This window comes from Neofelis nebulosa, chromosome 4 (genome assembly GCF_028018385.1).
Source record: "Neofelis nebulosa isolate mNeoNeb1 chromosome 4, mNeoNeb1.pri, whole genome shotgun sequence".
NCBI classification, from domain to species: domain Eukaryota; kingdom Metazoa; phylum Chordata; class Mammalia; order Carnivora; family Felidae; genus Neofelis; species Neofelis nebulosa.
In genome coordinates this window covers 24,396,222-24,424,206 of record NC_080785.1, presented here as the reverse complement: position 1 = coordinate 24,424,206, position 27,985 = coordinate 24,396,222, and the positions used below count along the sequence as shown (strand labels likewise).

At 51.5% G+C, this 27,985-nt stretch overlaps 1 protein-coding gene across 8 annotated transcripts; it reads left to right on the top strand.

Annotated features, from left to right (window-relative positions):
* The first annotated feature begins 23 nt into the window (after positions 1-23).
* On the top strand, positions 24-27,840 carry CCDC136 (coiled-coil domain containing 136). 8 transcript variants are annotated; one of them, XM_058724356.1, is made up of 19 exons: positions 24-163; positions 953-1,060; positions 2,902-3,156; positions 3,234-3,308; positions 7,660-7,983; positions 10,828-10,939; positions 11,496-11,664; positions 11,907-12,047; positions 12,394-12,552; positions 12,816-12,986; positions 13,606-13,791; positions 15,440-15,634; positions 16,125-16,352; positions 17,801-18,313; positions 18,651-18,872; positions 19,942-20,220; positions 20,923-21,222; positions 23,068-23,174; positions 27,520-27,633. In XM_058724356.1, the coding sequence occupies exons 1-18, from the start codon at positions 88-90 to the stop codon at positions 23,167-23,169; spliced, it is 3,615 nt and encodes a 1,204-aa protein (XP_058580339.1). In that variant the 5' UTR covers positions 24-87; the 3' UTR covers positions 23,170-23,174; positions 27,520-27,633. The 8 variants fall into 8 exon arrangements, with proteins under 8 accessions (XP_058580339.1, XP_058580341.1, XP_058580338.1 ...); XM_058724355.1 differs by lacking the exon at positions 23,068-23,174 and having other exon boundaries at positions 25-163; positions 27,520-27,840; XM_058724358.1 differs by lacking the exons at positions 17,801-18,313; positions 18,651-18,872; positions 19,942-20,220; positions 20,923-21,222.
* The last annotated feature ends 145 nt before the right edge of the window (positions 27,841-27,985 follow it).

Genomic DNA, 27,985 nt, shown 5'->3' with positions numbered 1-27,985 from the left:
CTGCGCACCGGCTCCGGGCGCCCGGCCTCACGGCTGCGGCGTCTGCTCCGGGCGGCGGCGGCGCGAGCGGCGGCGGCGCGAGCGGCCATGGAGGCGGGCGCCGGGGCCGGTGCGGGCGCCGCGGGCGCCGCGGGCGCCGCGGGCTGGAGCTGCCCCGGCCCAGGTCAGAGCCGCCCCTCCCTCACCTCTCCACCGCCACTCCTTCCTCTTCTCCATCTCTCCTCCCTCCAGACCCCCTCGTCCTCCCCCCCCCCTCCCTCCGCTGCTCCCACCTTTCCCTCCTGTCTTCCTCCCTCCATCCTGCCCCCCACCCGGGCCCGATCTCCATCTTTCCGGGCGGGTCTTCCCCACACCGGCCTCATCTTCCCTGGTCGTCCCTCGCCCTGAACCTTCTCCACCCCAACTGCCCAGCCCTGGGGGCCCCAGACCCTGCACCCACTCCGCCCCAAAGGCGTCTGAGCGCAGGGCGAGGGTGGGGTGGACGAGGTCCAGTGAGAGAATGGAGGGGAGGGGAGCGGCTCCGGCCCAGATCCCCTTGCCACACGCCCCCACCCCCCACCCCGCAGCCCCTCCCTCCCCTTTCCCGCACCACCTCACCATTTCAGCCTCTTTTTCCTAGGTTCCTGCCCTCTCTTCCATCCTTGCCGGTCTCCTCCCTGTCCCCTCTTGGCTAAAGAGGCACACACCCTTTCTGTCTGTGCAGGGAGAGGAGCCCGGAAAGGGGGTGCTGAGGGGGTTGGGCAGCGCAGGGCGGGGTCCCCGTAGGCCCAGCTCGAGGGGTGGCTGAGGGAGGGGAGTCGCAGCCTAGGCCAAGTGAGCCAAACACTTCCACCGGGATTAAGAACTCCAGGGCTCCAGAGGGCTGGAAGGCACGTCCCCATCTCTCTGCCCTGCACCCCAGTCCCAGCCCCCCCTAACATTCCCACAGTACCTCCTCTCTCCCTGCTTACAGGACCCACAGTGACCACTTTAGGCTCCTATGAGGTGTCTGAGGGTTGTGAGAGGAAGAAAGGCCAACGCTGGGGGTCCCTGGAGCGGCGGGGGATGCAAGCTATGGAGGGTGAGTTTTCCCAAAAAGCGTTCTTTCTCTCGCCTCAGCCAATTTCCCTTCCCTCCTCCTTCCCCCATCTGGCCCCCAGAACTCTGAGCCAGGACAGAGTCCTTCCTCCTGCTCACCTGAGCCCCCTCTACCCTTCAGGGCTGAGTTTGACCCCTCCTGGGGTCAGGCTTTGAGGGAGGCTCTGGGTGCATTCCCTTTGGGGCCCTAATCACCGGCTAACCAGGTTGTTTCCTCCCGGGGGTGGGGGATGGGGGAGCTGCCAGACAGAGAAAGAGGCCTCGTAGGGCAGCTTTGAAGTAGCCTTTCAGCAGGGGGTTTGTTCTCACTGCCACCCGACCCAGATCCCAAGCTGTCTCCTATTTTTGAAAAGCAAGGAAGTGAGCCTGTGAAGTCAGCATTGTCTTTCTGGTGCCATCACCACTCACTTTGAATGTCAGCCTGTGGCTTTGGTTCTCTAGCATCCCTTACGGCCTGAAAGAATTGCCTGGAAGGGGGCAGGTGAGAAGGCCAACCTCCCAACACTCACATATCACCACTGCACCCATGTGACTTGGCAGTTCCAGGCCCCTGGAAGGATGCTGTTCCATTTTCCAGGACTTCCTGTGAAGTGTCCCCAGGCCCCTACGCACACTGTGTGGGCAACCCTGCTCCCCTAAAGGTGACAGATGATGCAAGGGGTTCCAGACGAACCTTAGGCTGCTGTTGTAAGTAAGGCCAGGGATTCAGAATTTTAAAACAAAGCAAATAATCAGAATCCAGACAAAATTTTGCTATTTCAAGGAACTGCATTGCAGCAAAAGAGGGGGTACTCGCCAACCAGAGGCTGTGGACCAGTACACCCCAGTTTCTTGGCTCATTAAAATGGCAGGCTTTCTTTTCCACACAAGTCCAACCTCAGACTTCCCCTGAAAACTGCCCTATGGTCAGCAGGGGAGGAGGGCACTTACAGCACCTGGGGAGGGGGGAGGCCTCCTGACACTCAGCAGAGATAAGGAAGGTGGACCTTGCGGAAAATTTCAAAAAGGCTTTATTGATAGAATACGTTTGAAAGGGGCCCGGGGTTTGTCCAGGAAAACATTTAGAACCATTTCATCCAGATGTTTTCTTTCTCTGCCTACGGAGAGCAACACTTTCTTACTATGGAAAGGCTAATTTCTCCCAAGCCACCTGGATACTTTTTTAACCGGACAAACCCCCCAAACTGTAACTCTTGCCCCATGTGGCCTAAAGACACACCCAGTGTCTGAATCTTTTCTTCTTCTTTTTTAAAATGTTTATTTATTTATTTTTGAGAGGCGGCAGGGGTGGGGGGTGGGTGGGGAGGAGGGGCAGAGAGAGAGGGAGGCAGAGAATCCTAAGCAGGTTCCGTGCTGTCAGCACAGAGCCCAGTGCGGAGCTCAAACTCATGAGTTGTGAGATCATGACCTGAGCCAAAACCAAGGGCTGGATGCTTAACCCCCTGAGCCACCCAGGCGCCCTGAATCCTTTCTTGAGTACTTGTCCCACAGAGACCACCAGGTCTGGAAGAAGCGGGTGTCCTTGTACAAGCTCACATGGCTGCCAGCACCCAGCTGCTCAGTTTGCCCAAAGACAGTAATAGGAGGCCACCTGGTACCATATTGGTCCCGAAAGGGCCTGGGAGGGAGATGAGCTACCTCCAAATTTGACCCTTGCACCTGAGGACTCATCACGAGTGCAGGTCGAGCCCAGGAGCTCCTTGGGGGACAGCAGGTGGCACTATGATACCATCGCTGCCCTGGGACAATGAGCTTGAGAGCCTTCAAAAGACTCTGGAAAGGAAGCTGACTCTGACCCCCTGGTGGGATGGGTTTCTCTCCTAGGGGAAGTGTTGCTCCCAGCTCTCTATGAGGAGGAAGAGGAAGAGGAAGAGGAGGAAGAAGGGGTGGAAGAAGAGGAAGAGCAGGCGCAGAAAGGTGGCAGTGTGGGCTCCTTGTCTGCCAGCAAGCACCGGGGACTGAGCCTCACAGAGACAGAGCTGGAGGAGCTGAGGGCTCAGGTGCTCCAGCTGGTGGCAGAACTGGAGGAGACCCGGGAACTGGCAGGGCAGCACGAGGATGACTCCTTGGAGCTGCAGGGTGAGTGTCCGGGATGGGGCCAGAGGGCCTGGGCTCGCTGGATCCCAGGATCACGTCTGCTCCCCCTCTCCCTGCAGGGCTCCTGGAGGATGAACGGCTGGCCAGTGCCCAGCAGGCAGAGGTGTTCACCAAGCAGATCCAGCAGCTCCAAGGTAATTCCCAGCACTTGGACTGGAGGGGAGGCGGCCATCCACCTGAGCGGTTGGCTGAAGCATAGCAGACAAATATAAACTAATTCAGTATTTCTTCCTCATTTCCCCTTACTATGCTCACCTTTTCCTCCTTCTCTCTCTCCATTCTTTTCTTTATCTAATTGATGTTCTTTGCATCTCTGCCCTGCTCTTCTGCCCTTCTCTGCCCTTTCTTGCCCTCCCACTTCACATCTTCTCTCTCTGGCTAACACTCTCCCTTTTCTCTCCTCCAGACTCCTCCCATCACACCTGTATCCCTTTTTCTTTGCTCTCCGGGTCTGGGGGTAGGTAATCAGGGCTGAATTCCAAACCAGACTGCTTTTCCCTGTCCCTCCAGGGACACCATGGGAAGCGCAGTGAGCCAATGAGAAGTGACTGGAAGGGACGCTGCATCTTTTTTTTTTTTTTTTTTTTTATTTATTTTTGGGACAGAGAGAGACAGAGCATGAACAGGGGAGGGGCAGAGAGAGAGGGAGACACAGAATCGGAAACAGGCTCCAGGCTCCGAGCCATCAGCCCAGAGCCTGATGCGGGGCTCGAACTCACGGACCGCGAGATCGTGACCTGGCTGAAGTCGGACGCTTAACCGACTACGCCACCCAGGCGCCCCAAGGGACGCTGCATCTTTTAAGGGAAGCAGATGAGAAGGTTTCTCTTGCTTCCCAGGACCAGAGCTTGGGGCCCTAAATCCCTTTCTTCTAACGCCCACATCGCTTTGTCTCTGGGAAGCAGCAAGGCAGGTGTCCCACATTCCACTGCACCACCAAATAAAGAAGGAGCTTTTGTTACTTCTGTGGGCTTCCAGAAGGTTTAGGGGAGCTGCCCTAGAAAACAGCAGGGACTCTCCAGGGAGAACTGAAATCAAACCAAAAGAAAAATATAAATGGAGAAAAAAGGAAGGCCTGAAGAGCAGCAAGCAAAGGTGGAAGAAGGGGAGGAAAAGAGAAGGGAAAGGTACAAGCCAAGGTAGATGCAGGGAAGTGGACAATGAATGGGGAGAAGGTAAAGGAGAGAAATGGCAGGAGATGTGTTGCACGGGGAAAAGCATGTGAACATTGGTCTCAGAAAACCTAGATTCTTGGGTCCAGTTCTGCCATGTAACAAGCTTTGGGGTCTTTGGCAAATCACATTTATCTTTCTGAGACTCAGTTCCTTATCAGTAAAATGAGGCTATTTTATCTGTTTATCATTCATTTATTGAGTGCCTATATACTTGGAGGGCAAGCTATGGACAAGACAGACCAGATCCCTGCCCTAATGAAGAGTGCATTCTAATGGGGGAGAAGCAGAAAATAAATAAGTTCAGGTAGCAATAAATGCTAGGAAGATAATATAACACTATGATATAGAGGGGCAGCTGGGTGGCTCAGTCCGTTGTGTCCAACTCTCTTGATTTCTGCTCAGGTCATGGTCTCATGGTTTGCCTCGGTTCGAGCCCCCCATCGGGCTCCATGCTGGTGGCACAGAGCCTACTTGGGATTCTCTCTCTCCATCTCTCTGCCCTTCCTCCAGTTGCGCTCTTTCTCTCTCTCAAAATAAATAAAAACAAACAAAAAAAACACGTTAAAAACAATATGATATAGAGAGATGGGGTGAGTTGGGAATTTATTCTATTTTACTTTATTATTTTTTATTTGAGAGAGAAAGAAAGAGAGAATGCAAGCAGGCGAGAGGGGCAGAGGGAGAGAGAGAGAGAATCTTAAGCTCCCTGATCAATGTGGAGCCCGACGAGGGGCTCAGTCACACGACCCTGGGATCATGACCTGAGTCAAAATCAAGAGTAGGCCACTCAACCGACTGAGCTACCCAGGCACCCTGGGGGATTGATCTTTGATAGGCCAGTTAGAAAAGGCCTCTTTGAGAAGATGACATTTGAGCTATGACCCAAATAATGAGAAAGATCTGAGGGAAGAGCATACCAGGCAGAAGGAATAGCAACTGCAAAAGCTCAGGGTAGGAATGAGCTTCACGTGTTTGAAGGACAGAACAAAAGTCACTATGGCTGAAGCAGACTGCATGTGGAGGACCCTGGTAAGAGACAGTTCTGACAGGCAGGCTGAGGCCAGATTACAAAGGTCCTTGGAGTCCATCTGAGAGGTTTGCCTTTCATTCTAAGTACTATATAGTAAAAAGACATGGAAGAGTCTTATATTGAAGGTGGAGCCCTCAGGACTTCTGATGAATTGAATGGGGTAGGGCATGGGGATGGGGTTGGGAATCGGAGAGACACAAAAGATGACTTTGCCTTAAGAAACTGGTTGGACAGTGCTATCGTTTATTGGGGTGGGGAAGACTTGGCAAAGAACAAGTTTGAGGGCTAGGGGAAACATTTAAGACACGTTTTTGTGTGTTGAGTTTGAAATGGCTATTGATATCTAAATAAATATGTTAAGAAGGCACTTGGATATATGAACCTAGAACCAGGAGGGAAATCAAGGCTGGAGATATAAATTTGGGAGTCATTAGCGTATATATGGCATTTGAGTCCCTGAGACATCACTAAGACATTATATGGAGAAATATAGAAAGAAGAGGAAAAGGCCCAGTCCCAGGGATAGTCCAGTATTTAAAGGTCCAGTAGAGGAGATATGAACAAAAATGACTGACGTAGGAGGAACTACAGAAGCGTTTCATGTCCTGGACACCAAGAGCAGAAAGTGCTTCAAAGAGATAATAATTAACTGTGTCACAAGTTGCTAAATCAAATAAGATGGCCATTGGATTTGGCAAGATGGAGGGCTCTGAGATATTTCAGTGAGGACTGAGCCTGATTGGATTGGGATTAAAGAGGAAAGGGGAGGTGAAGTAGAGACGGAGAGTGTGGATAGTTACAGTGGTCATGCTCTGAAGAGAAGCAGAGAAATAAGGGAAGAGGAAATGAAGTCAAGGGAGAGTTTGATTTGTTTGTTTGAGATAGGACCCACTACACTAGATTATGTTTGCATAAGGAAGGAAACGATCCAGTAGAGCAGAAAAAGGCCTTTGCTTGGAGAAGGGACCTACTTCCTTGCAAACAGGGAAGTCAGTAGAGATGCAGGTAGGCAACTACTTGGGGAAACGAGTTCTAGAGCGACTCCTCACTCATTAGGGTGTTGCCAACTGGGCAATGGATCATGCGCCAGCAAGCTAGGGGCTACGGGTCTGAAGAAGACGCTCAACTCCCCGCCCCCGCCCCGCGGCAGGAAATAAAGACCGTCCTTGCGCACGCGCGCTGCCCGTTTCCGCCAAGAGGGGGCGCGCGCGGCCTCAGAGGTAGCTGGTATTGAGAGGCCGTTCCGGCCTCCACAGCCCCGCGGGGGCCGGGACCGGCCGGCGGCGGGAGGCCCCCCCAGAGAGACCTCTTGCGGGGGAGCCGACAAGATGGAGGCCATAACCAGTGAGTAGGAACCCACTTTTTTGCCCCGCAGCCCAGTTCCCAGGCTCTCGGCTTCGCCCCGAAGGTCCCACGCCCCCTGGCAACGGGCGCTGCCTCTCCGGAAACCGGGTGTGGCCCTTCCAACTCCCAGCCAGGGTCCGCCCCGCCCAGCTTTTGGATAAGCTCCTCCCCCTCGGGCCTGCAAACCCTGGCCCTCACTGTGGGCAGGCCCTGCCCCTTTATGCTCCAAATTGCGAGCGCTTTCGTGGCTGAGGGAGACCTTTCTCCATTCTCCAGTGGATCTGAGAAAGCGTTTTTTGTTTGTTTGTTTGTTTGTTTGTTTGTTTGTTTGTTTGTTTGTTTTAGGGCCAGACCCCAGAGGGGAACCTAAGGGAAATTTGAACCCTAACATCAAGGATGTAGTGGGAAGTGTAGGTCATAGCCATATTTGGTTACCATGTGATGAGCCTGCATTTTAATTTCAGCTGTGAACTCTGTACATTATTTGGGGGCCAGTACTTCCCACAGGCAGTTCATGCGAGCTCGGAGGCTCTGTAATGTCTAAGGTTCCAGACTGAATAGATGAGAATAGTCTGTGTAAATTTTTTTAGACAGGGAATTTTTGGAAAGACGAGGTGCATCAGTAAAATACTGTCAATTAGTTTTGGTCTTCAATGTAGACGCACCTAATACTTTTTGTTTGCAGTAGCCTAAGGTGTTGCTTTGGTGCCAGGCCTCAAAATCCCCCTTTCTACTGCACCTTACTTACCACATTCACTCTTCTGAGGTATTCCCTCTATTCCATATCAGATGAAGCTATACTTCTCTAATGTGCTAGAGAGTAGGTTGAAAGTAGTTTCCAGATAATAAATAAGTCTGCCTTTAACTTTCTGCCTCTAGAACACGATAGATGAGTTTACTTATCCTCTTGACCGTCCCAACCTTTGGACTTTGCAGGTGAGCTGCGGTCTCTACGAGAGGAGATTTCCCTGTTAGAGCGTGAGAAAGAAAGTGAACTTAAGGAAATAGAACAGGAGTTGCACATAGCCCAGGCTGAGATCCGGAATCTGCGGCAAGCAGCAGAGGATTCCGCGACTGAACACGAGAGTGACATAGCATCCCTGCAGGAGGATCTCTGCCGGATGCAGAATGAACTCGATGACATGGAGCGCATTCGCGGAGAGTATGAAATGGAGATCACCTCCCTCCGTGCAGAAATGGAAATGAAGAGCTCTGAACCATCCAATAGTTTAAGTGTCTCAGATTTCTCTGAGATGCAAGGTATGAGAGGCCAAACCCTCTTCCTGGTCTGTCAGTAAAGTCAAGCAGAGAGAGTTATATGCAAGAAGATGGTGGAAGGTAGTCTTAGACCATGAATTGGGAACCTCTAGAAAAAACCTCCAGGTTGAATTTAAGGGAGAAAGGGAGAACTATAAGGGAGAAAAACTTACCCAGATGTCACACAACCAGTCAGTGGTGGTATAAGAAATAGCACTATGGAGATGTACCCTGAGAATTCTTCTTCAGAGAGACATTGAACGTTTGTTGATTTGACTGTGGGAAGGCCCTTTCTGAGAAAGTTTCCAGTTCCAGGATGGGAGGATGAGGGGCCTGTCATCTTGGGAAACTTCTTGCTGCTCTGGCATCATGACGATTGCCTGGACTGCTTTATGGGGGGCCTTCAGTCCTGCTCCCAGGTCCTAGGTTGCTAATTTTAAGCTCCTTTAGCCCTGTCCAATGTAGAAGCTTTAGGGGACAACAAATCAGAGCACAAGACAGCTGGAGAGGAAAAGAGGTTATTTCCAGTAATACATGAGGTACTAAAAAGCTTAGAGCTCTGCTTTCAGACAATGAGTCTCCCAGCTAGTTGCTAGGATTCATGACATCAGAGAGTTTGCCTTTATTCTGAGGCTAGATTTATGATCTGGGTATAATGGGAGGCCCTGTATTAGGCCAGGTCAAGCAGAGGCAATCAGCAAGGAATCAAAGAACTGCAAGTTTTCCCAGCTATAACAAGCTTCTCAGAAGAGCCTTTGGACTGGTGGTGCCAGGAGAGGGCGGCCAGCACAGTGGGAAAGCTTGGGTCAAAGTTAAACAGAGCTGAATTCAGAATTTCAGTTCTGCTCATTAGCGAGATGAACTTGGCTTGGTTATTACCTCTCTGAACCCTAGTTTCTGTGTCTATAAAAATGTTGGGTAATAAAACTTTAAAGCCATAGGGGATCCTGGCACAGGGAAAGGACCTTAGAACAAATGGAGAGAAATCTGTTGATGCCTTAGTTGTGACACATGTACTGTGGTAAGATGTTAACGTTAGGGGAAATGAGGTGAGAACTCTCCCAGGGAATTTCGCACTATCTTTGCAATTTTTCTGTAAATCTAAAGCTATTGTAAAGTTAAAAGTTTATTTAGGGGTGCCTGGGCGGCTCAGTTGGTTAGGCGTCCAACTTCGGCTGAGGTCGTGATCTCATAGTTTGTGAGTTCAAGCCCCGCATTGGGCTCTGCACAGTGTAGAGCCTGCCTGGGATTCTCTCTCTCCCTCTTGCTGCCCCTACCCCACGTGTGTGTGTGTGTGTGTGTGTGTGTGTGTGTGTGTGTGTGTGTTCATGCGCACGTGCACACTCTCAAAAAAAAACTTTAAAAAAAGAGAAAGAAAACCTTATAGTGCTATTTTTGGGATTAAATGAAATGCCATGTATGTTGAAGTACTCATACAGTAACTGAATCTGAGGCTGAAACCATCAAGTCTAATGCTTAGCATGTGGTTGCCTTGTATTAAAGATTAGTTTCCTTCCTTCTGTGGTAATCTGCAGTATTCTAAGGAGTTTTGATTGAAACAAAGAGGGGACATTAGAAGTGAATTTCAAGGTGTTGAATCTTACATAGGTAAGATAGGCCTGTGTTCTAATAGAGCAAGTTAATATTCTTTAAATATCGGGGGAGTTGGTATTCTAAGAGAAGTAATTCTTTTTTTTTTTTTTTAATTTTTTGAATTAAAAAAAATTTAACTTTTTTTAAATGTCTTTTTTTGAGAGAGAGAGAGAAAGAGAGAGAGAGTCCGAGTGTGAGTGGGGGAGGGGCAGAGAAAGAGGGAGACACAAAATCCAAAGCAGGCTCCAAGCGTTGAGCTGTCAGCACAGAGCCCAATGCGGGACTTGAACTCACAAACCATGAGATCATGACCTGAGCCGAAGTCAGACGCTAACCGACTGAGGCACCCAGGCGTACCCCCGAAAGAAATTTTTTTTAAGTTTATTTTGAGAGAAAGAGAGAGCGAGCATGGGAAGGTCAGAGAGAGAATCCCAAGCAGGCTTCACACTGTCGGTGCAGAGCCTGATGCAGGGCTCGAACTCACGAACCATGAGATCATAACCTGGGCCAAAACCAAAAGCTGGATACTCAACCAACTAAGCCACCCAGGTGCCCCATAAGAGAAATAATTCTTAAATCAGGAAAAAACAAAACAGAGGTGTTTGTATAATTGTAACTTTAAAAAGTATTGGTTCCTGGTACTTAGGGACATGTTCTGCAACATTTCAACCAGATCTCTGCTGATGATTGAGGAAGATATGTGGGTCTGGTTGGGATGGGCTCTTCTGTCAGCAGATAAAAGATCATTAGAAAGAATTCTTGATTGCATGCGGTCCAGTGTATTTAGTGTGGTGGTGAAGTAAGTAAAAGAATGTTCAAGATGCCTGGGCTGTCTCTGAAAGGCCAGGACTGGCAGTGTGACATCTGGTAGTTCACATCCCTCAGCTTTTGTACTAAAAGAGTAGTAGGAAGGTAATCATAAACAGTTTGATGGAAACTTGAAATACAGTGATCCAGAAACTCAATTAAAACCTTCATGAGCTCCTGAAATGTCAAGACTACCTTGGTTGGGGTTTTGAAGATGGGCACACAGGGCAGATCTGGGAAGGTGCAAAGAAGGGCAGCTACCTGCAAGAGGACAAAGACACAAAGCAATGTGGAATTTTCAGGGCCCTGTCTTCTAAGCCGCTGCATGTGGTGTCTCTTCTGTCTTTAGAAAAAGAGAAGCTGTCAGATTTCGAGGCAGGAAAATTGGGGGCTGATCATCTGCGCTTTCCCCCTAGGATCTCACATCTCTCCATTTGTCTTCTGCAGAAGAGTTGCAGCAACTGCGGGAACGCTACCGCTTCCTGAACGAGGAGTACCAGGCCCTGCAGGAGAGCAACAGCAGCCTCACGGGGCAGCTCGCTGATCTGGAGAGTGAGAGGTACAGCCAGCAGGCTGCTGGGCCTCCGTAGGACCCTGCTTTGGGCTTTTGCCTGCATAGAGTCGGTGAAGGCAGATGCCAGGCTAATGAATGTCCCTAGAGAGCTGGTCCTTTCCCTGGTATCCAAAGGGTATGGATGCTGCCTAGAAGCAGGCATGGGGATCCAACTGTCTCAGCATTCAAGTCCTAAAATTGAGTTTTCTTTCATTCTGGGAATTGGGGTCTGGTTTGCTCTCCCTGGAGTAGATCAGAAATGATTCCTTTGTGGTCTGTGTCTAATGGTGTAGGGCCTCCAGATTGGAGCTGGCCTGACACAAGGCCCGGCCTTGAGCCCAACTAGACTAGAACTCTTAGGTCTCCCAGAGCCAAACATGCCTTGATTGAGGTGCTAGGACTTTTACTTCACCTGCTCAGCATGTTCATTTGGGAGATAAATCACAAGAGAAGGCTCTTACCATCTTTTGCCTAAAATAAAGACATCAGGACCGAGCACATCCGGCAGGTGATGCCAGACAGAACACTTTCCCAAACATGGCTCTGGGGTTCTGGATTACAGGACACGAAGAGCAACAGAAAAGTGGCTGGAGTCCCAAATGGTAAAGAATATGATGTCAGCAGAGTCTCAGACTTCAGAAATGGATTTTCTAGAACCTGACCCTGAAACCCAGTTGTTGCGACAACAGCTTCTGGGAGCTGAAGAGCAGATGCATGACATGCAGAACAAGGTAGGGGGACAGGCGCCTTCCTGCCTCTTTTACCCTCTCCTGGCCTGTGGCAGAGACTTCTCCTTAGGCACAGGGCTGACAAAGGAGGCATGTGCTATGGCAGGCGGTGGCGCTCTGGCGTCTCGCTGGCCTGCCTGATGTAAATATTTCAGTGAAAAGAATGCCATATTCTTCTAAGCCTCTTCTTAAAGTGCCTGTGGAACCTATACTCAATCAGCCCTTCCGTTCCATGTCCTGCACAGTGTAAGGAATTGTGTTGTGAGTTGCAAGAACTACAGCATCATCGCCAGACCAGTGAGGAGGAGCAGAAGCGGCTGCAGAGGGAGCTCAAGTGTGCACAGAATGAGGTGCTTCGGTTTCAGACTTCCCACAATGCCGCCCAGGTAAACACGGCTGGGGGAAGGGCATTTGGGGAGGGCAGGAGGGCCTACGTGGAGTTGCTGCATCAGGGAAGGATGAACGCAGAGCACGGCTGTGCTCTGCTGCCTCTTGCCCTGCGATCAAGGGTACTGCCGGTCTGCTGGAGACCGGTTGGAGAAGTCACGTAGCATTGGCATCGCATTCTAGAAATGGCAGTCATCGCTGAGTGTCTGCCTCAGAGAAGAAACCAAACGATAGACCCGTGGGAGCTCGTCAAGGTGTCTGCATCTGGAAGGGAACCAAACTGGTCCGTAGAGGGGTCTGCTGTTTCTTGAGAGTAACTGTGCTACCCACATCCTGCCACCACAGAACGAGGAGCTGAAGACCAGACTCTGTGCCCTTCAGCAAAAGTATGATGCGAGCCAGGACGAGCAGAACGAGCTCTTGAAGGCACAGCTACAGCTTCAGACTGAGCTCCGGCAGCTCAAAGTCATGAAATCCACAGCCGTAGAAAGCCCGAGTGAGAAGGTAACAACAAAAGGAGGTGAGGGGCGACTTAGGTGCTAAGAGGTTTCGGGGCAGGTGGACCAGAGCAGAGAGTCACGGTAAGTGCCGCTGCCACCTGTGCGGCGCCAGTGACCCTGCGGCCGCCCTCGAGTACTGCGCTAGATGAGAGGACAGCAGGGGGCGGGGACAAGTCGGGGCTTAGACTGTCCTCACTGAGAGGGACTCTGGCAGAAGGAGCGGGAGGAGGATCCCAGAGGTACTGCCCAAAGCCCCCTCCCCCGCAGGAGTTAATGTGCCGGCTACAGAAGCTGCAGCTCCAGTACCAGCACATCACGTGCGAGAAGGATAAGCTGCTGGACGTGCAGCGACAACTGTGTGGGGACCTGCGGTACCATGAGGCGGAGGTGCAGCGCCTCAAGGACGTCGTGGCCTCCTTCCAGGAGAGCAGTGAGAAGGTAAAAGAAACTCCAGGTGAGGGAGAATGTAGCCAGGTGGAGTCTTCTGTGAGAGCGATACTACCGAGGAGGAGGGGGCATGGTAGGAGTTCTGTGGTACAGCCATTGGCGGGGTTGGGGAGGGGGGTAAAGAGGTGCTTAGTAGAAAGGTGATCTCAGAAGGTCATGGTGCTTTCAGCTTCCTTTTTTTTTTTTCCTTTTAAAGTTTATTTATTTTGAGAGAGAGAGAGAGAGAGAGAGAGAGAGAGAGTGCGACTGGGGGAGGGGCAGAGAGCGAGGGAGAGATGAGAGACCTGTGAGATCATGACCTGAGCCTAAATCAAGGGTCGGACGTTTAGCCGACTAAGCCAGCCAGGTGCCCCAGCTTCCTTTGTTTTTAAATCAGAAAATCAGCCTATAAAAAGGAAGCCCTCTTTCTTTCCCCACCTCCCCCAAAAGGAAGCCCTAGAAGGTCTCTGTGTGGAGCCCATTAGGGTCTGGTCCATCTTGGGTAGCACCCATTGGGATGAAATTGGGACTGGAAGGGACCGGGTAGGATCCCTTCGTCCCTGTCTGAGAGGAGAGAGTGCAGCTGCAGGGGCTTCTGGGATGATGGCGGGGCCTGCCTCCCCTACCCCAGAACGCAGAGATGCACACCCAGCTTCAGGAGATGAAGCGGCTGTACCAGTCCAGCAAGGAGGAGCTGGAGCGGCAGAAGCACATGTATGATCAGCTCGAGCAGGACCTCCTGCTCTGCCAGCAGGAGCTGAAGGAGCTCAAGACCACCAAGCCCATCCCAGAGGACAAGGGGAAATGTGCTAATAAGGTAATTGTGATCAAGAGAGGTGAGCTCTCCTGGGTACTTCCTCTGGAGAAAGGAGGTGTAAGAGCAAAGGTGAAGTCATCCAACCAAGGGGCTTGCTGAGCTCCCGGTCCAGTCACAGCTGAGCATGCAAGGCAGGAAACAGAGGCAGAGTCTCATGCTGGTAACTTTTAAACAGTTTGCCTTGATCTTGACTTTGAGTCCAAGCCACAGCTTAGTAGGAGCAGTATAGCTGGATCCGGTCTGAACACCTGAAGGTTTTGCACTTGATTCCATGTGTGTGGACATTTATACCTTGTTCTTCAAACTGTAGTGGTATATTATCTTATCGTTTGTGGGGAAGAACATACGCAAAAGCCCCTACACACGACTTTTGTCACCGGACCTAGGAAGGGAAGGTCCAGTTTTCTCAGGCAGATGGCAGATGTTCTTGTCAGATGACACGGTCTTGTGCCCCGAGTGCTGATTGGGTATTAGAAGGACCTAGGTTCTCCCAGGGTTTATGCTGTGACTTCAGAATAGTGAAGTTCTCTAAGCTTGAGTTTTACTCTCTTTAAATTGAACAGAATACTGCTCTTTTCTCACCTCCGTTAGTAATAAATCATGGTAGTGATAAATAAGGCCTTCTTTACTCATTTTTTCTTTTTCCATAGTGTGTAAAATGCGGGTCATTCTCAGTTACCCTGTGTTGAGCACTTTCAGCTCCTGATCACTGCTAGGAAATGGAAGGTGTTAAAACGTGGCGGAGAAAAGGCACAAGATTCTCCAGAGATGGTGGAGCAGGTCACCCTGTGCCAGATGACTCGGTGGCTCTTTCCTCTGCCAGCAGCAGGCTGTGTCCCCGGAGAAAGGCCTCAGAAGACACAGAATGGGGAGGCTGTGTGGGCCACTCCAACAGCCTGCCTGCCTTTCTGCACCCAGGCCCGCATTTCCTTCTTCCATTCCTACTCAGTCTAGAGGCCCAGCTTGGCCACGACTTGCTCATCCCCTCCTCTCCTGGTAGAAGAGACTGTGGGGAGGGAGGAGCACGCTGACACAGAGGCAGCTTTTCCCCTTGTCCTGAAACAGCAATGAGATGAGTGTGGTAGTAGAAGGTTCGGGTTTTGGGAATCTTGGGATAATTTAGCCTTCTCAACCCAAATTCAGCAGTCGCTCGTATTTTTCTAAAGATTTAAAAAGCCGATTATGAAAACAGAATGGGGACAGATAGGGTGAAGTTTTTATTGGTAAGAAGTATGATTAGGTGTAGAACCAACCGGGGATAGTGACAGTGACGGGAACTAGAACTCCCAGCCGGGCGGGAGAACAGTGTGCACCGACGGGAAGGGCCAAAGGAAAGGAAGGTGGGGAAATGGGAAGGGAGGGGTGGCGATGACCCTCCCCTCACAAGGCTCTCGGGGGCCGGGAGACAGAATTTACAGCACAGCCAAACGCTTCTGAGCGGCCCGCTGGGGCTTCCCGTTCGGTGTCTAAAGCCGTATGGGTGCCACGTGGCTTGGGACGGTCGGTCCGAGGGGACCGCATGGGGAGGGAGCCCCTGGCGAGCCACAAGAGGCAGGAGAGCACGGAAGGGCTCTGCTAGGCACAGCGGCGAGAAATACATCCGAGTAACCGCCCGAGTAACCGCCGTCCGCACCCGCCCCGCCCACAGTGTGACACAGTGCTGTCCAGACTGACCGAATTGCAGGAACAGTACAAGGCCAGCCAGAAGGAGTTGGGGCAGCTGCAGATGGAGCAGTGCGAGCTCCTGGAGGATCAGAGGAGGATGCAGGAGGAGCAGGGCCGGCTGCAAGAAGAGCTGCACAGGCTCCCGCTCCCGTTCCCCAGAGCTGGTCTCTTCCGTAAGGTAACCCCAGCCAGGGGACGGCTGCTGACTCTGGAGAGGCTGCTTTGAGAAGCTTCCCAGGTGCGACTGTACTTGGGAAAAAGAACAGGGTGGGGACTGAACCTTTTCTGAATCAGCCACTCCTTACTTGGTCACCGATCTCTTCGAGCCAGAAAGTTCACTCTAGCCGATTAGGGTTTTAAAGCTTAAAATACGCGTTGTACCCTGAAACCTGTCCAGCCTTCTATTTAGAGTTTTAGTCCATCTGGAGAAAACTTACTCCGGGTGCGCTCTGTAAGCTGCAGAATACCCGCAGACTTGTGAGATCGTGACTAGTCAGCCAGCAGGTCTCCATAGAAAAACCATTCCCCCACCCTGACCCCGTCCCAGACGGCCGTTAAGAGACCACTCAGAGACTCCCAAGGGAGGGGTCCCCGGCAGGAAGGAGGCAAGGGTCTTCCCATGTGGCCCCCACAGTTCCTGCCCGCTTCCTTCCCACTCCACCTCCCAGAGTCAGGAGCTGCTTACAAAGTTACAAGACCTGTGTGAACTACAGCTGCTCTACCAAGGCATGCAGGAAGAGCAGAAAAAACTGGTACAGAATCAAGAATGTGTGCTCAGAGAACAGTCAGACCTGCACGAAGAGCTACATCTTTTCAAAGAGGCTCGTTTCCAGGAAGTCTTCAAGAATCCCGATGATTCCAAATTGTCTAAGTCCTCCAAGTGTGGTCCTAACAAGGTAACCAGAACAAGAGGCAGGGGGACAGTTCTGGGGACGATAGCATGGTAGGGAAGAGGGTTCCGTGGAAGGGTCAGAGTTAGGAAGGCCTGTCTGGCCAGAAGTAAGAATGAGACTGAGGCCCTGTCCTTCTTCAGCCATGACCACCCACGGGCTCATTAAGATGTGGCTTTAGCTACGGCCTGAGGACCTCAATCAGATACGTGCCTAATCGAAGCGCTGTCAACACTGAGAACCAGGTGACCTGGGAATCTAAGCGTCTGATAATTTGATGTGGCCCCTCCAACATACCATTTTCCAGATTTATAATATCAGCTTAGTATTTGTCTGGATTCTTTGAGACTGACTCTAAGCATGTCATCCTTTTTTTATAAGCCGGCTGATAATTGACCAGTGCACTTTTCAGTGGCCAAAACCTATGTTGGTGTTCTGCATGAGACAGATCTGGGGCCATTCGTTCCCGAGGGAAGAATTCCTAGCATGTGGCATTCTTGCTACTGACCACACTGTCTTCATGAAAACTTTGGTAGCAATAAGAGCCACGTCAAGGGGGTTGGACCAAAGAATCCATGCATCTCAAGTACCAGGAAGGGGTCACGCCTCTGAGGTCATGCTGGTGGAGAGTTCCACATAAGTCTGTTCAGGATTATGGGATGCATTTGGTCTGAGGTCTCAGGGTGGGCAAGGAAGAGCAGGGGGACAGTTTCAATCTAGGCTAGATCTGTTCATTCAAATATTAGCTTGGATAGGGAGAACAAGGGAATTGCAGAAGTCCAAGCTGAGATTTGGTCAGATTCAAGAGGCATCAGATTTCAGCCTGGGTAACACAGACACCAGGAACCAGGTATAAAATATTTCCTTAACTGATCAGATCTCATCCTGGGCATCAGCAGCCAAGAAGCCAGGCCCAGAGGGCCTGGGAAACATGCCCAGAGGCCAGATTCAGAATTGGGGCAGGAGGTACAGGGCCTTGTAGTGAGACCTTAATTCCAGGTCCCCATCTGCTGAGGGAGGAATTCTTTGTAGGCTCAATTCAAGGCCAGGGCTGATTTTAGACTTGGGGGCGGGGAGGGGACTGAGCCCCAAGATCAGCCAGACTGCCCCGACTGAGAAGAGGGTAGGGTAGGGTAGGGTAGGGAGCCAGAGTGTTCCTGCTACCCACTCAGCCCTGCTGCCAGGAGAGTTTCTAAACCAGAGTTTAGAAACCAGCAGAAACAGGAGCCCAGAAATCACAGAGTAGCCGCCCTGGGGGGATGTCCCCCCAGTGAGCAAGAAACCGACACATGCCAGTAGCTGGGGGCTGTTGAAGACCTAGGCTGTGGTGACTGGAGCGTGGGTGTGCAGGCCTCTGAAGCGTGCTGTCAGATGTCTGCCCCAGGAGGGGCGCAGCTAGAAGCGTGGCAGTGCCTAGAGTAATGATCATGTCTCCCCCCGCCCACTCCTGGCAGTCCAAGATGATCATCGCCCAGATACAGGCTCTGCAGGGGCTGTACGAGAGCACTCAGACCGAGCAGGAGCTACTGCAGCAGGAGCAGGGCAGGCTCCTCGAGGAGCGGAAGAGGCTACAGGCCGACTTGCAGCTCTGCCTGGAAGAGATGCAGCTGCTCCAAGTCCAGTCCCCTTCCGTAAACAGGAGCCTTGAGTCCTACCAGAAGACCTACGGCGGCATGGCCGCCAGCACCGAGTACGATCGTAAGAGCTACGGCGGCAGCGTCGATGACAGCGAGAGCTATCACAAGAGTTACGGTAGCACCCAGGCCAGTGATGAGAGCTTTCTCAAGAGCTACGACAGCAGCACCAGTACCCACAAGACCTGTGATAGGAATTACGGCAGCAGCAGCAGCAGCAGCAGCAGCGTCACCTATAAGAAGAGTTACGGTAGCAGCAGTAGCTCTGACACCTGTTACAAGAGTTACGTCAGCAGCATTGAGGATGAACCTGCTGAGCCTGAAGATGTAGAGGTAAAAGTAGCCAGATGAGAGGTCTGACAGGGACAGGAGGCTCTTGTCCTATTCAGAGAGAAGTCCATCAGGGAAAGGTGCAAGAAGTGAGGTGGGCAGCGGGGTCGGAGGTGAGCTGGGTAACTCACCGGAAATGAATGAGGCGCTCCATGTGTCTGATATGGAGATGCTGCCATCACAGTGCTGCTGCTTCGTGGGAAGAAGTACAGAATTCGCCCCAGGGCAGCTTCAGATCCTTGTGGCCATTATTCTGTACCCACGAAAAGGCCTAGCAAAGAGAGCGGGCGGAGGGCAGGTGCTTCTCAGGGTGCAGACGTCACTCCCCCACCCTCCGCAGCGCTGTGAGGACATGGTGGCCAAGGTGTTGATCAAGCTGCAGGGAGTGCAGGCCATGTACCAGCTCAGCCAGGAGGAACACGACCGGCTGCAAGAGCGAATGAAAAAGCTGCTGGAACGGCAGAAGGAGCTGAAGGAAGAGCTGGATGCCTGTGAAAAGGAATTCAAGGAGTGCCTGGAAAGCCGCGAGAAGCCTGTTGCCTCCTCAAATGACAGGAACGAGGTAACGGCTGTCTGGGAGGCAAGGTTTCTTCTAGGAGCCCCTAGAGCCAGAGGAGGTCCTAGGTCCTGGCCATTTTGGAGAGGCTGAGGAAAGAGGGCCAGGCGCTCACTGCTTGCTCTTGCTCCCAGGAACGGAGCAGGGACTGAATCCCAGGAGGCTGGGCAGTCTGCTGCGTCACTGGCGGACATTCCTCAGGTGCTCACTGTCCTGAGACTTACTCACCAGGACTCTCAGAATAACTTTTCTCTTTTTCCTTTTCCCACTCTTCTCCTTTGCCGTGTCCCAGAGCACTTCTATAGAGTTGTATTTTTTTTCGCCTTGAGTTATTTTTGGGTGTATTGGTCTTGTGTCTTCAACTAGACTGTGAGCACCTCAAGGGCAGAGCCTTGCCTCCTCTTGGATCTCTTATAATGCCAAGAAAGGTGCCCTGCATCCACGAGGAATGGGACAGAAGGCATCATTTCTGCCCTAGAGCAGTCCACAGTCCAGCAGGGCTCACTGTATATGCGTGGGAGAGTCTAGAGAGCAATCAGCATGTGGGCCTAGGTTGCTTAGTATCGCTACCTACCAAGGAGCCTGTGATGCCAGAAGTCGGGCAAGACGAAACCAGAGGTGAGGGAGCAGGATTAGAATGTGCCTCTGTTTCCAGGGCGAGGCACTGGAGCCCAGGTACACTCTCTGGAGTGGACAAGAACACGGTGTCTTAGGCAGTTGTACCGATTCGAGAACTTGCTTGGGTGAAGCAGGTGTCTGTAATAAAGTCGTGGGGTTCAGAAGGGGTAGCCCTCTAGCCATTCCCCAGAGAGGTCACAGTAAAAGCAGAATTTAAATCCTCCTTTTTTGAAGATGTCAGAGGTAAGTCAGCAGGGGCCTCAGGTCAGAGAGAAACTATTTACGGAGCCGCTTTAGAGGCTTGCCTTCCGCAGGTTGATATTCCCTCTCTCGCCTACTTCCCCGAGGGCCTCAGCGGGGGAATGTCGGGGCAGGATGGGGGCCGAGGTTACCTGCGAAGATAACAGGCTGGCCGAGGGGGTGGCGCTGGGGGTGACTGGCGCTCCACCACCAACAGATCAAAGAGCTGCAGGCCAAGCTGCGGGAGCTGCAGCTGCAGTATCAGGCCAGCATGGACGAGCAGGGGCGGCTTCTGGCCGTGCAGGAGCAGCTGGAGGGACAGCTGCAGTGCTGCCAGGAGGAGCTGCGCCAGCTCAAGGAGAGGTCCGCCGTCACCACAGAAACCAAGGGGAGAAACGGCAATAAGAATATGAACAAAAATGCCAACGGGGTTAAAAATAAACAGGTGACCAAACCAAGCCTGGACGGCTCTGAGGACACCTGTGAGGACGAGAAGGTGAGTGATAACCCTAGTGCCCAGATAAGCAGAAAGGCAGGGGAGACCTTGGGAGGAAAAATCATCTGCACCACCGTTTCGACCAGGTGAGGTATTTGGAGAGAAGCTGCTGGTCTCTCTGACGTGTTAAGAGTAGTTCCCTCTTGGCAGCAGTTGAGTCTTTCACCCTGTTCCGGTGCAATTTTTTAAGGGGAGTGGAATACAGACCACTTCGACCTGGAGGCACAGCCCCCGAGGCCCATCGCCCCTGGGTTGGACGACTGCTCCAACGAGCTCAGCCCAATCTTCTGGGGCCCCTTTTCTTCCTGGGTTATGTGCCCAAGAGAGGGACCAGATGGATGAAGAGAGAGGAATTTATTCAGAGCAGTTGGAAATACGTGAGAGAGGATTGGGTAAAATAGTCACAGTTGCCCTGCGGGGGTAGGAAGTAGCAGTTGAGGGACAGAGCTCAAGAATGTAGCTGTGGTAGCTGTCTGAGATGGCCGATGGCCAGTGGCCAGACGGCTGAGTGGGGCCCGAGGCTGGGCGTGACTGCCCTCCACACCATGCACAGGGAGAGACCTGGTACCAGAACGTGGGGCTGCTCACGCACCGTGACATGCTGGGAAGCAGGGTGCTCTTGAGATAGTCCAGCTTTGTCGTGAAGGGGGTCATCTTCACAGGTAACCGCAGCCCCCGTCCTGCCCTGCCTCCACCCTGCAGAGTCTGGAGGTGGTGCTCTACTACAAGGCCAAGCACATGGATTTATATGATCTAACAAAAGAGGAAGTGGAGGAGGGAAAGAAGGAAACCAGAGAGGAAACGAAGCAGGAGTCCTGGGAGGAAGTAGCTTCTCAGGCATCAGACCCTGCAGAGGTGAAGTCCACGGAAGATAAAGAGGGGGCTTATGAAGAGTCCCAAGAGCAGGGGGGCAAGGAAGAAGACAACAAAGACGAGAGTGACGACGCTTGCCCTGAAGCTTCAGAGGAAAACAGCCCCCTCAAGCTTTCTGAAAACAAAAAGGTAACCGCAGTCCAAGACTGGATCAGGTGGGAAGTGGGCTGTCGGGCTCAGGTGCCCGAGGATGGACTCCCGCAGGAGGAGAAGCCAGCAAGCCCCGAGGCGTGGCGCTCAGGGACAGTGGAGATGAGCCGGGAGTGGCGGGGACGGTCTCTCCGTGGGAGATGACAGGCTTAGACTGATCTGCTGTGGACCTGGGTCTCAGAGATCCCTTTTTTGGAAACCAGGGTGGGCTCATTGCAGTCTGACCTTTCATCTATGTGGTAGTGCTTGTTCCTTACATCAGGAGGGTTCTTCACCCTTCATCTAGCGCTGCGCTGAGAACGCGGATGGTGTGAGATCTAAAGGCTGTTTGTCAGCCTGGGCAAGTCGCTCTGTCCTGCTTCCCCAGGGTGCCCTATGAGGTTGACCTCTGTTGTTGCTGTTAGGGATGTGGGGAGGCTGGTGTTGCTTGCGGGCTCCGTATATCACAGGGGCGTGAGGTGGGGAGCTGGGGGTGGTCAGAAGTAGAATATTTCGGTCCGTACGGCAGGGGCGTTGACCAGTCTGAGGAAGGGCAGCCAGAGCCCTCACCAAATTAGTTGCTAGATCTTGGGAGGTTGGGATGGGAGTTTCCTGGGTGATTTACCAACTGTACAAAAGTGTTTCTGTGTTGTAACTACTGGTGCATCTGTACAGGAATGTACCAGCTGAATTCCTGCCCTGGTTGAGGTTAACTGGGGGCTCTGATTCCTTGAAGAGTGAGTACTTCCTGAATAAGTCCTTGGTTTGCACTACAGGCTCTTTCCATCTCTCTAAACACAGGGGAAGAAGATAAGTCTCTTGTGGTGGGACATCCCAGTCAGCTCTAAGGCTACCTGGAATTTTCTGGTAGCTCAGCAGTTGTCAGCACTGGCTCACAACCCAGCGTGCAGCTCTCTGTTAACCTTGTGTCAGAGAACCGTTACTTAGGATGTAAAAAGTAGGAGCAGCCGCATCCTCTTCCCCAGTGTTCTGTTTCTTTGAATTCATCGTATTCCACCACACGATGGGTCAGAACCTCCTAGATTTCCTTGTCTTGGGTGCCACGTCTCTAAACGTCAAAACGGATCCTTGTACTTTGAAGTCGAGCACATTCCTCGTTGGCTACATACGGAGGTGTCCCTTTGCCTCATAGGTCCTGCATCTTTTGCAGGCAGATCTGATGGCATGCGTGATACTACCTGCAAATTCACTTTCTCTCTGGAAGATTGTTGCAGTCAAAGAACTAGCACTTCTCCACTGTTAGCCTGGTTTAGTGCATTTTGTGTCACAACAACAACGGCATTAGACTCCTAGGGGGTCGCAGGGATCAGAGCCCAGAACGCCGAGACTCGAGACTCGGTGGAGAGCAGCCAGAACATGTGGCCTCACAAAGGGACAGGTGGCCTGGCAGGAGACTGGCTCTTCCCTGAGTGACCTAGAAGTGTGCATCCTCCTCATCTGGAGAGCCCAGCTTTACCCTCGGAGCTTCACTTTTCCAGAGTTACTGACCTGCAAGAAAGGTCTAGTGCAGATAACCCCTGCTTGACAAGATGTGAGAGGGGTATGACAAGCCAGGAAACGACCCACCACCTGATTCAGACCTAAGCAGCTGCTTAACCCGTTCAGGTTTGCATCTTCCGCAGGCCGCCAGTGGGAAGAACCAGGCCCGGGCGCAGAGAGGAGATGCGGCTGCCCTCGCTACCTGTTTAACCTCTTGATCTCTTTCTCTTTTCCCTTTGTTTTCTCATCCTCATTATCCATTGGATTCATATGTTTATGTCTTTTTATACCACCCCTCATCTCCTGGCCTCTCCTCGTGCTTCCTTCTCATTTGATATGTCGCAGCCATCCCCTGCCCCCGAGCCCCCCATCTTCTCCTTGCCTCTTGTAGGCCTGGTGGTCATATCGGCTTTGCTCTGGTGCTGGTGGGCCGAGACGTCGTCCTAACGCAGGTACTGGTATCGAGTCCTCTCCTTCTGAGGGGTAGAGGGGGGGTGCAGGTTGCCCTGGCCTCTCCTCTTTCCTTTTGCTCTCGCTTGCTCGCTTCTTGCTTTAGTCCTCTGACAACAGATTACTCAGGGCTGAGTTTTCGCCCTGGCTTCTCCTTGGGCTGCTGCAAAGCCCGTAGCATCCCTGAGCACGTCTTCCTAACACACGGCGAGTGGGAATGCATATCGCTGACATGGCTTGAGTTTCTGTCTTCTGGCTGGGAAAACTCTGGATGATCCCAGCACTGTTGCCACTTTGAGAAATGCCTGACCACTTCTGATGAGCTGATGTCTGTCTGCAAGGCTGGCCTGGGTGCTCTTTGTCTTTGTTTAGCCCCAGAGCCAAGCGCTCGACTGCTGTCGCCACCCAGGACGGCAAAATAAGGAATCGCTCCCCCCCCCCCCCCGTTGAGTGAGAGAGGAGTTCTGGAGAGCTGTGACCGACCCCACCCCTAATCCTAAGCCCCCTCTCAGGGGCGTTTGGAGGAGGGCAGCCTCGATTTGTCCTTCAAACGTGGTGGAAGTAGAACAGAACCCCCGCCATATTATGTGCTTTCTACTGAGAAGTTCTCTGCTCTGGGACTTCTGGTCTTCCGAAAAATCAGAACAAGAATGCCAGGAAATGCGTTCTAGTTCTCTCTTTATCCATTTTGGGGGCCAGATTCTGTTGTCATTGGCTTCCCAAGCCAGGCTTTTTGGAGAGAAGGTGGTACTGGCGAAAAGAATGAGGTGCAAGGATTCTCAGGGCACCAAGGCTGACATATCCTGGGCACCTTCCGCTTGGCTGTGGTCCGTGTAATCCGGTCTGTCAACAGGATACCAAATTTAGGAGGCAGACTGCGGCCTTGGGGCCCAAGGCAGAGCCCTAGGGTTCCACCTGTCTTCAGAACCCATCAGTTGTTCTCTCCTGCTCCGTTCTGGCTCCTTTCTCCTGCTCCCCCCACCTCCACCACACCTCCCCTTCCCTTCTCACCCCTGCAAATGGAGTGGAGCTGGCTTAATGCACAGGTTAGGGTGGCAGCTGAAGCTTATGTTGGTAGCACTTTCCTCCTTCCTTTTCCCCTCAGATTTTTCCCTCTTTTTCCTTTCTCCTTCCTCGTCTTTAAGGCACTCCAGTTATTAACTCCTTCAGTGACAGGGTCTCTCCCTATACCTGTTCTCCCTCTGTCCACATCCAGATTTCTCAGTCCCTAGGGGAGGAGACCCAAAGCACTCAGCCGTAACCTTTCTCCACCTCAGCCAGGCCCAAGCAGAGTGAGAGGAAGGAAGTCCAGGGTCAGGGTCCTCTGGGGAGCCTGGCTGTGCCTCACTCTGCAGCTCCCCGTCCAGGAGCTGAGTGTAGTACTGTAGGAACGTGGCCGACAGGTGGTCAGAGAACCTGGCCAAGTCTGTCCTTGCCTCGTACCGCTCAGTCCCAGTAGGCAAAATGCATAATCAGAATGTTAATTTCTTCAAATAAAAGCAAAGGACAGTAAAATCTCTGCCTTCCTAATGTGAAAATCACCTGAGTTCATGTTTATGAAAGTGTTTCATAAATGATAAAACACCACAGAGATAATTGAGAAAGAACATACACTTAACATAATACACGCTCTGTGCCAGGCACTGTTCTAATTACCTTATGTATATTAACTCATTTAATCTTTGCAACAACCCAGTGAGGCAGCTTTTACTGTTTTATATGTAATAAAACTAAGGCATAGAGAGGCCAAGTAACATAGCCACCGAGCTGTGAGGTGGATTCTAAAGACTGATATTAGCAACAGATAGAATTCCAGTCCTGCTTCCCCCTTAACCATCTCTCCTCATTCTGAGCAGTTTTCCTTGGTTGCTTCCATGTAATTAGGAAGACCCCACACTTGTCTTCACACAGCTTCCAACCGCATTAGCCCTCTTGACAACTAGAATCAAACCTTGTTAACTTCATGCACGTATTGTTTACAGAGCTCCTTTGCATGTTGCATGTGCTAAGCATCCTCCCCCCATCCTCTACCTGCATTTGGTTTTTTGGATCTGAGGCAGAACTTTTTATTCATCCCTATTAGGTATAGTCCATTGATGTAATCTGTGAAGTTTTTTGTTTGGTTGGTTGGTTTTGAGAGAGAGAGAGAACATGTGAGCACATGCACGAGCAGGAAAGAGGCAGAGGGAGAGGGAGAGGGAGAGGGAGAGAGAGAATCTTAAGCAGGCTCTATGCCCAGCTCAGACCTCGATCTCACGACGTTGAGATCATGACCTGAGCCAAAATCAAGAGTCGGATGTTTAACCAACTCAGCCACCCAGGTGCCCCTGTTTTTCCTTTTTTAAATCTTGACCCTGTGGTTTCAAATGACCCATTTCCCTGCCAGCTCTACACCCTCCTCAGGGGTGACCAGCCCACCTCCATATGTTCGCACACATTAAAGTGAGGGCCGAGCCTCCGGAGTGTTGTCTTCTCCAGGCTCTCTTTTATCTAGCTCCTTGGTCACTTAACAAATGGTCACACAGCAAACTGTGCAAGCACCCTACTTTTATTTCCTCCTATTCTCCCCAAGATCATGGAAAATCTGTCAGATGTCTCAATAAAGTCCAAAACCATTTCTTTGATCTGTCAACTTAGTAACCCAGGCTGAAAGGAAAGCCTGACGTGACTTACCAGCCCTCCACTCAGCCAGTCTGGAACTTGCCTCTGACTGGTATAAAGGGTACCAGTTCACATTTATGGGTCCAGCTCCATAAATGTCCTCCTTCAAGAACATCAGACTGACATATGTATGTATGTATGTATTTAAAGTTTTTATTTATTTTTGAGAGAAAGAGCATGCAAGTGGGGCAGGGGCAGAGAGAAAGAGGGAAAGAGCATCTGAATCAGGCTCTGTGCTGACAGCAGAGAGCCCGATGTGGGGCTGTGAGATCATGACCTGAGCTGAAGTCAGACACTTAACTGACTGAGCCACCCGGGCACCCCTCGACTGACGTTTTTAGCAGTGTATATTCGTATATAAGCATCTGAGCATGTACATATTTTTCCTAGCTTCCTTTCCAGTTCTTTTTTTTGTTTTAATTTTTTTTTAATGTTTATTTGTTTTTGAGAGAGAGAGAGAGAGAGAGAGAGAGAGCAAGCAAGGGAGGGCAGAGAGAGAAGGAGACACAGAATCTGAAGCAGGCTCTAGGCTCTGACCTATCAGCACAGAACCCAGTGCGGGGCTCGAACCCACGAGCCGTGAGATCATGACCTGAGCTGAAGTTGGATGCTTAACCAACTGAGCCACCCAGGCGCCCCTCCAGTTATTTTCTTACATAAATTACTCTCTGTATCTGCTTCCAGCATTGTTTCGCTTTCCATTTCATTTGTTCTGTTCTTTTTGGTAACTATTTCTACAAACATGAGAGATCTTGCTCTTTATAGTTGACTTAAAATCCTCTTCTTAGATCCATTATTCTCTAAGCAAATGCTTTCTTAGGATCAATGGGCTATACTCTGTTCTTACCTAAAATCATCCTTCTGTTATTACACCATAGCTATGACTCAAAACCCAAATTCTGTCTTTCAAGTAATGCAGTAAGAAAAAGTAACAAAAATAGAAACTATTTCCCTAAGTATGTATTTTCTTGTCCAGGATTTCATGTTCCCTAAATGGTGCTTCTTTGTTGTCCCACGAACCAGCAGGATTTGCTATGGTCAGTGGAGTCTGGAAGCCTCAGTGCACTGGCACATGCTCAGGAAGTCAGTCAACACACTGGTGACCGGGGATGTTTTCAGGACCCTGGCATTTGCCGCCCAGGGCCAGTGACTGGCTTCCTTGAGTTTTCTCAAACCGGCAGCATTCTCCACAAAAGGTCTGGGCTGCCTCTGAACCTCATATTTGCCTGCACTCCACGGTGCACCCTTTATTTCCCCTCAGTCTTACCATTTTGACCGAGTTCATTTCTCCTGTATAAAGCCAGTGAGGCACTTCCGCTTTCCCCAGAGGGCCCAATTTACCCTCTTTTTCTTGCCACGGCACTTGATCCTTTCTCATTGCAACCATCTGGATACTCTTTGAAGTCTGGCTCCTGAGCTTGCTTCTACACACACGAACGGGTATTCTCTTCATCCCGTGGGGCCTGAATACACAGAGTCACCTCAGGTGATACACATAGCGTTGTTCCAGATACCTAGTGCTGCCGGGACTAGGACTGCATTGTCTTCAGCAGTCACCCAGGAAGTGAGGGAGACCCGGACCAGGAGGTTCCTGATGTCTCTCCAGCGCCAGTAGGCAGGGAAACCTCTGGCTTAGGGAAGGGTTCAGAAGGCTGGGCACTCACCATTTGTCTTTGGTCCCCACAGAACATGTTTGGGATGTGGAAGCCTATCGTGTTCTTGGCTATCGCGGCTGTGGCTCTGTATGTGTTACCCAACATGCGACCGCAGGAGTCAGAGTTCTGCCTCACGGAGTGATGGCAGACCCGGGCCAGCCTCGGGGGCAGATCCCCAGCGGCCGCTGCCCTCACACTGTGCCAGAGTCCCCACCCCACCCGTGTGTCCCGTGTGTCCCCATCTCCTCAGCCTCAGTCACCCAGGCTGGAAAGGTCATGGGGAGCTGCTGGCTGCCATCTCCTGCCTTGTATAAGAACCTGGGTTCCGTGTAATTAAATATCAGCCGAATTACATGAGACTCTGTGGCCTCTTATTTGCGAAACACCTCACAACGCAACCAGAACAGAGCGGTTCCCCTTTAACGGGGTATCTCACATACGGATCGGGCTCCTCAATATGATTTTTCACCCTACAGGTGACCTCAGAGATGAGGGTG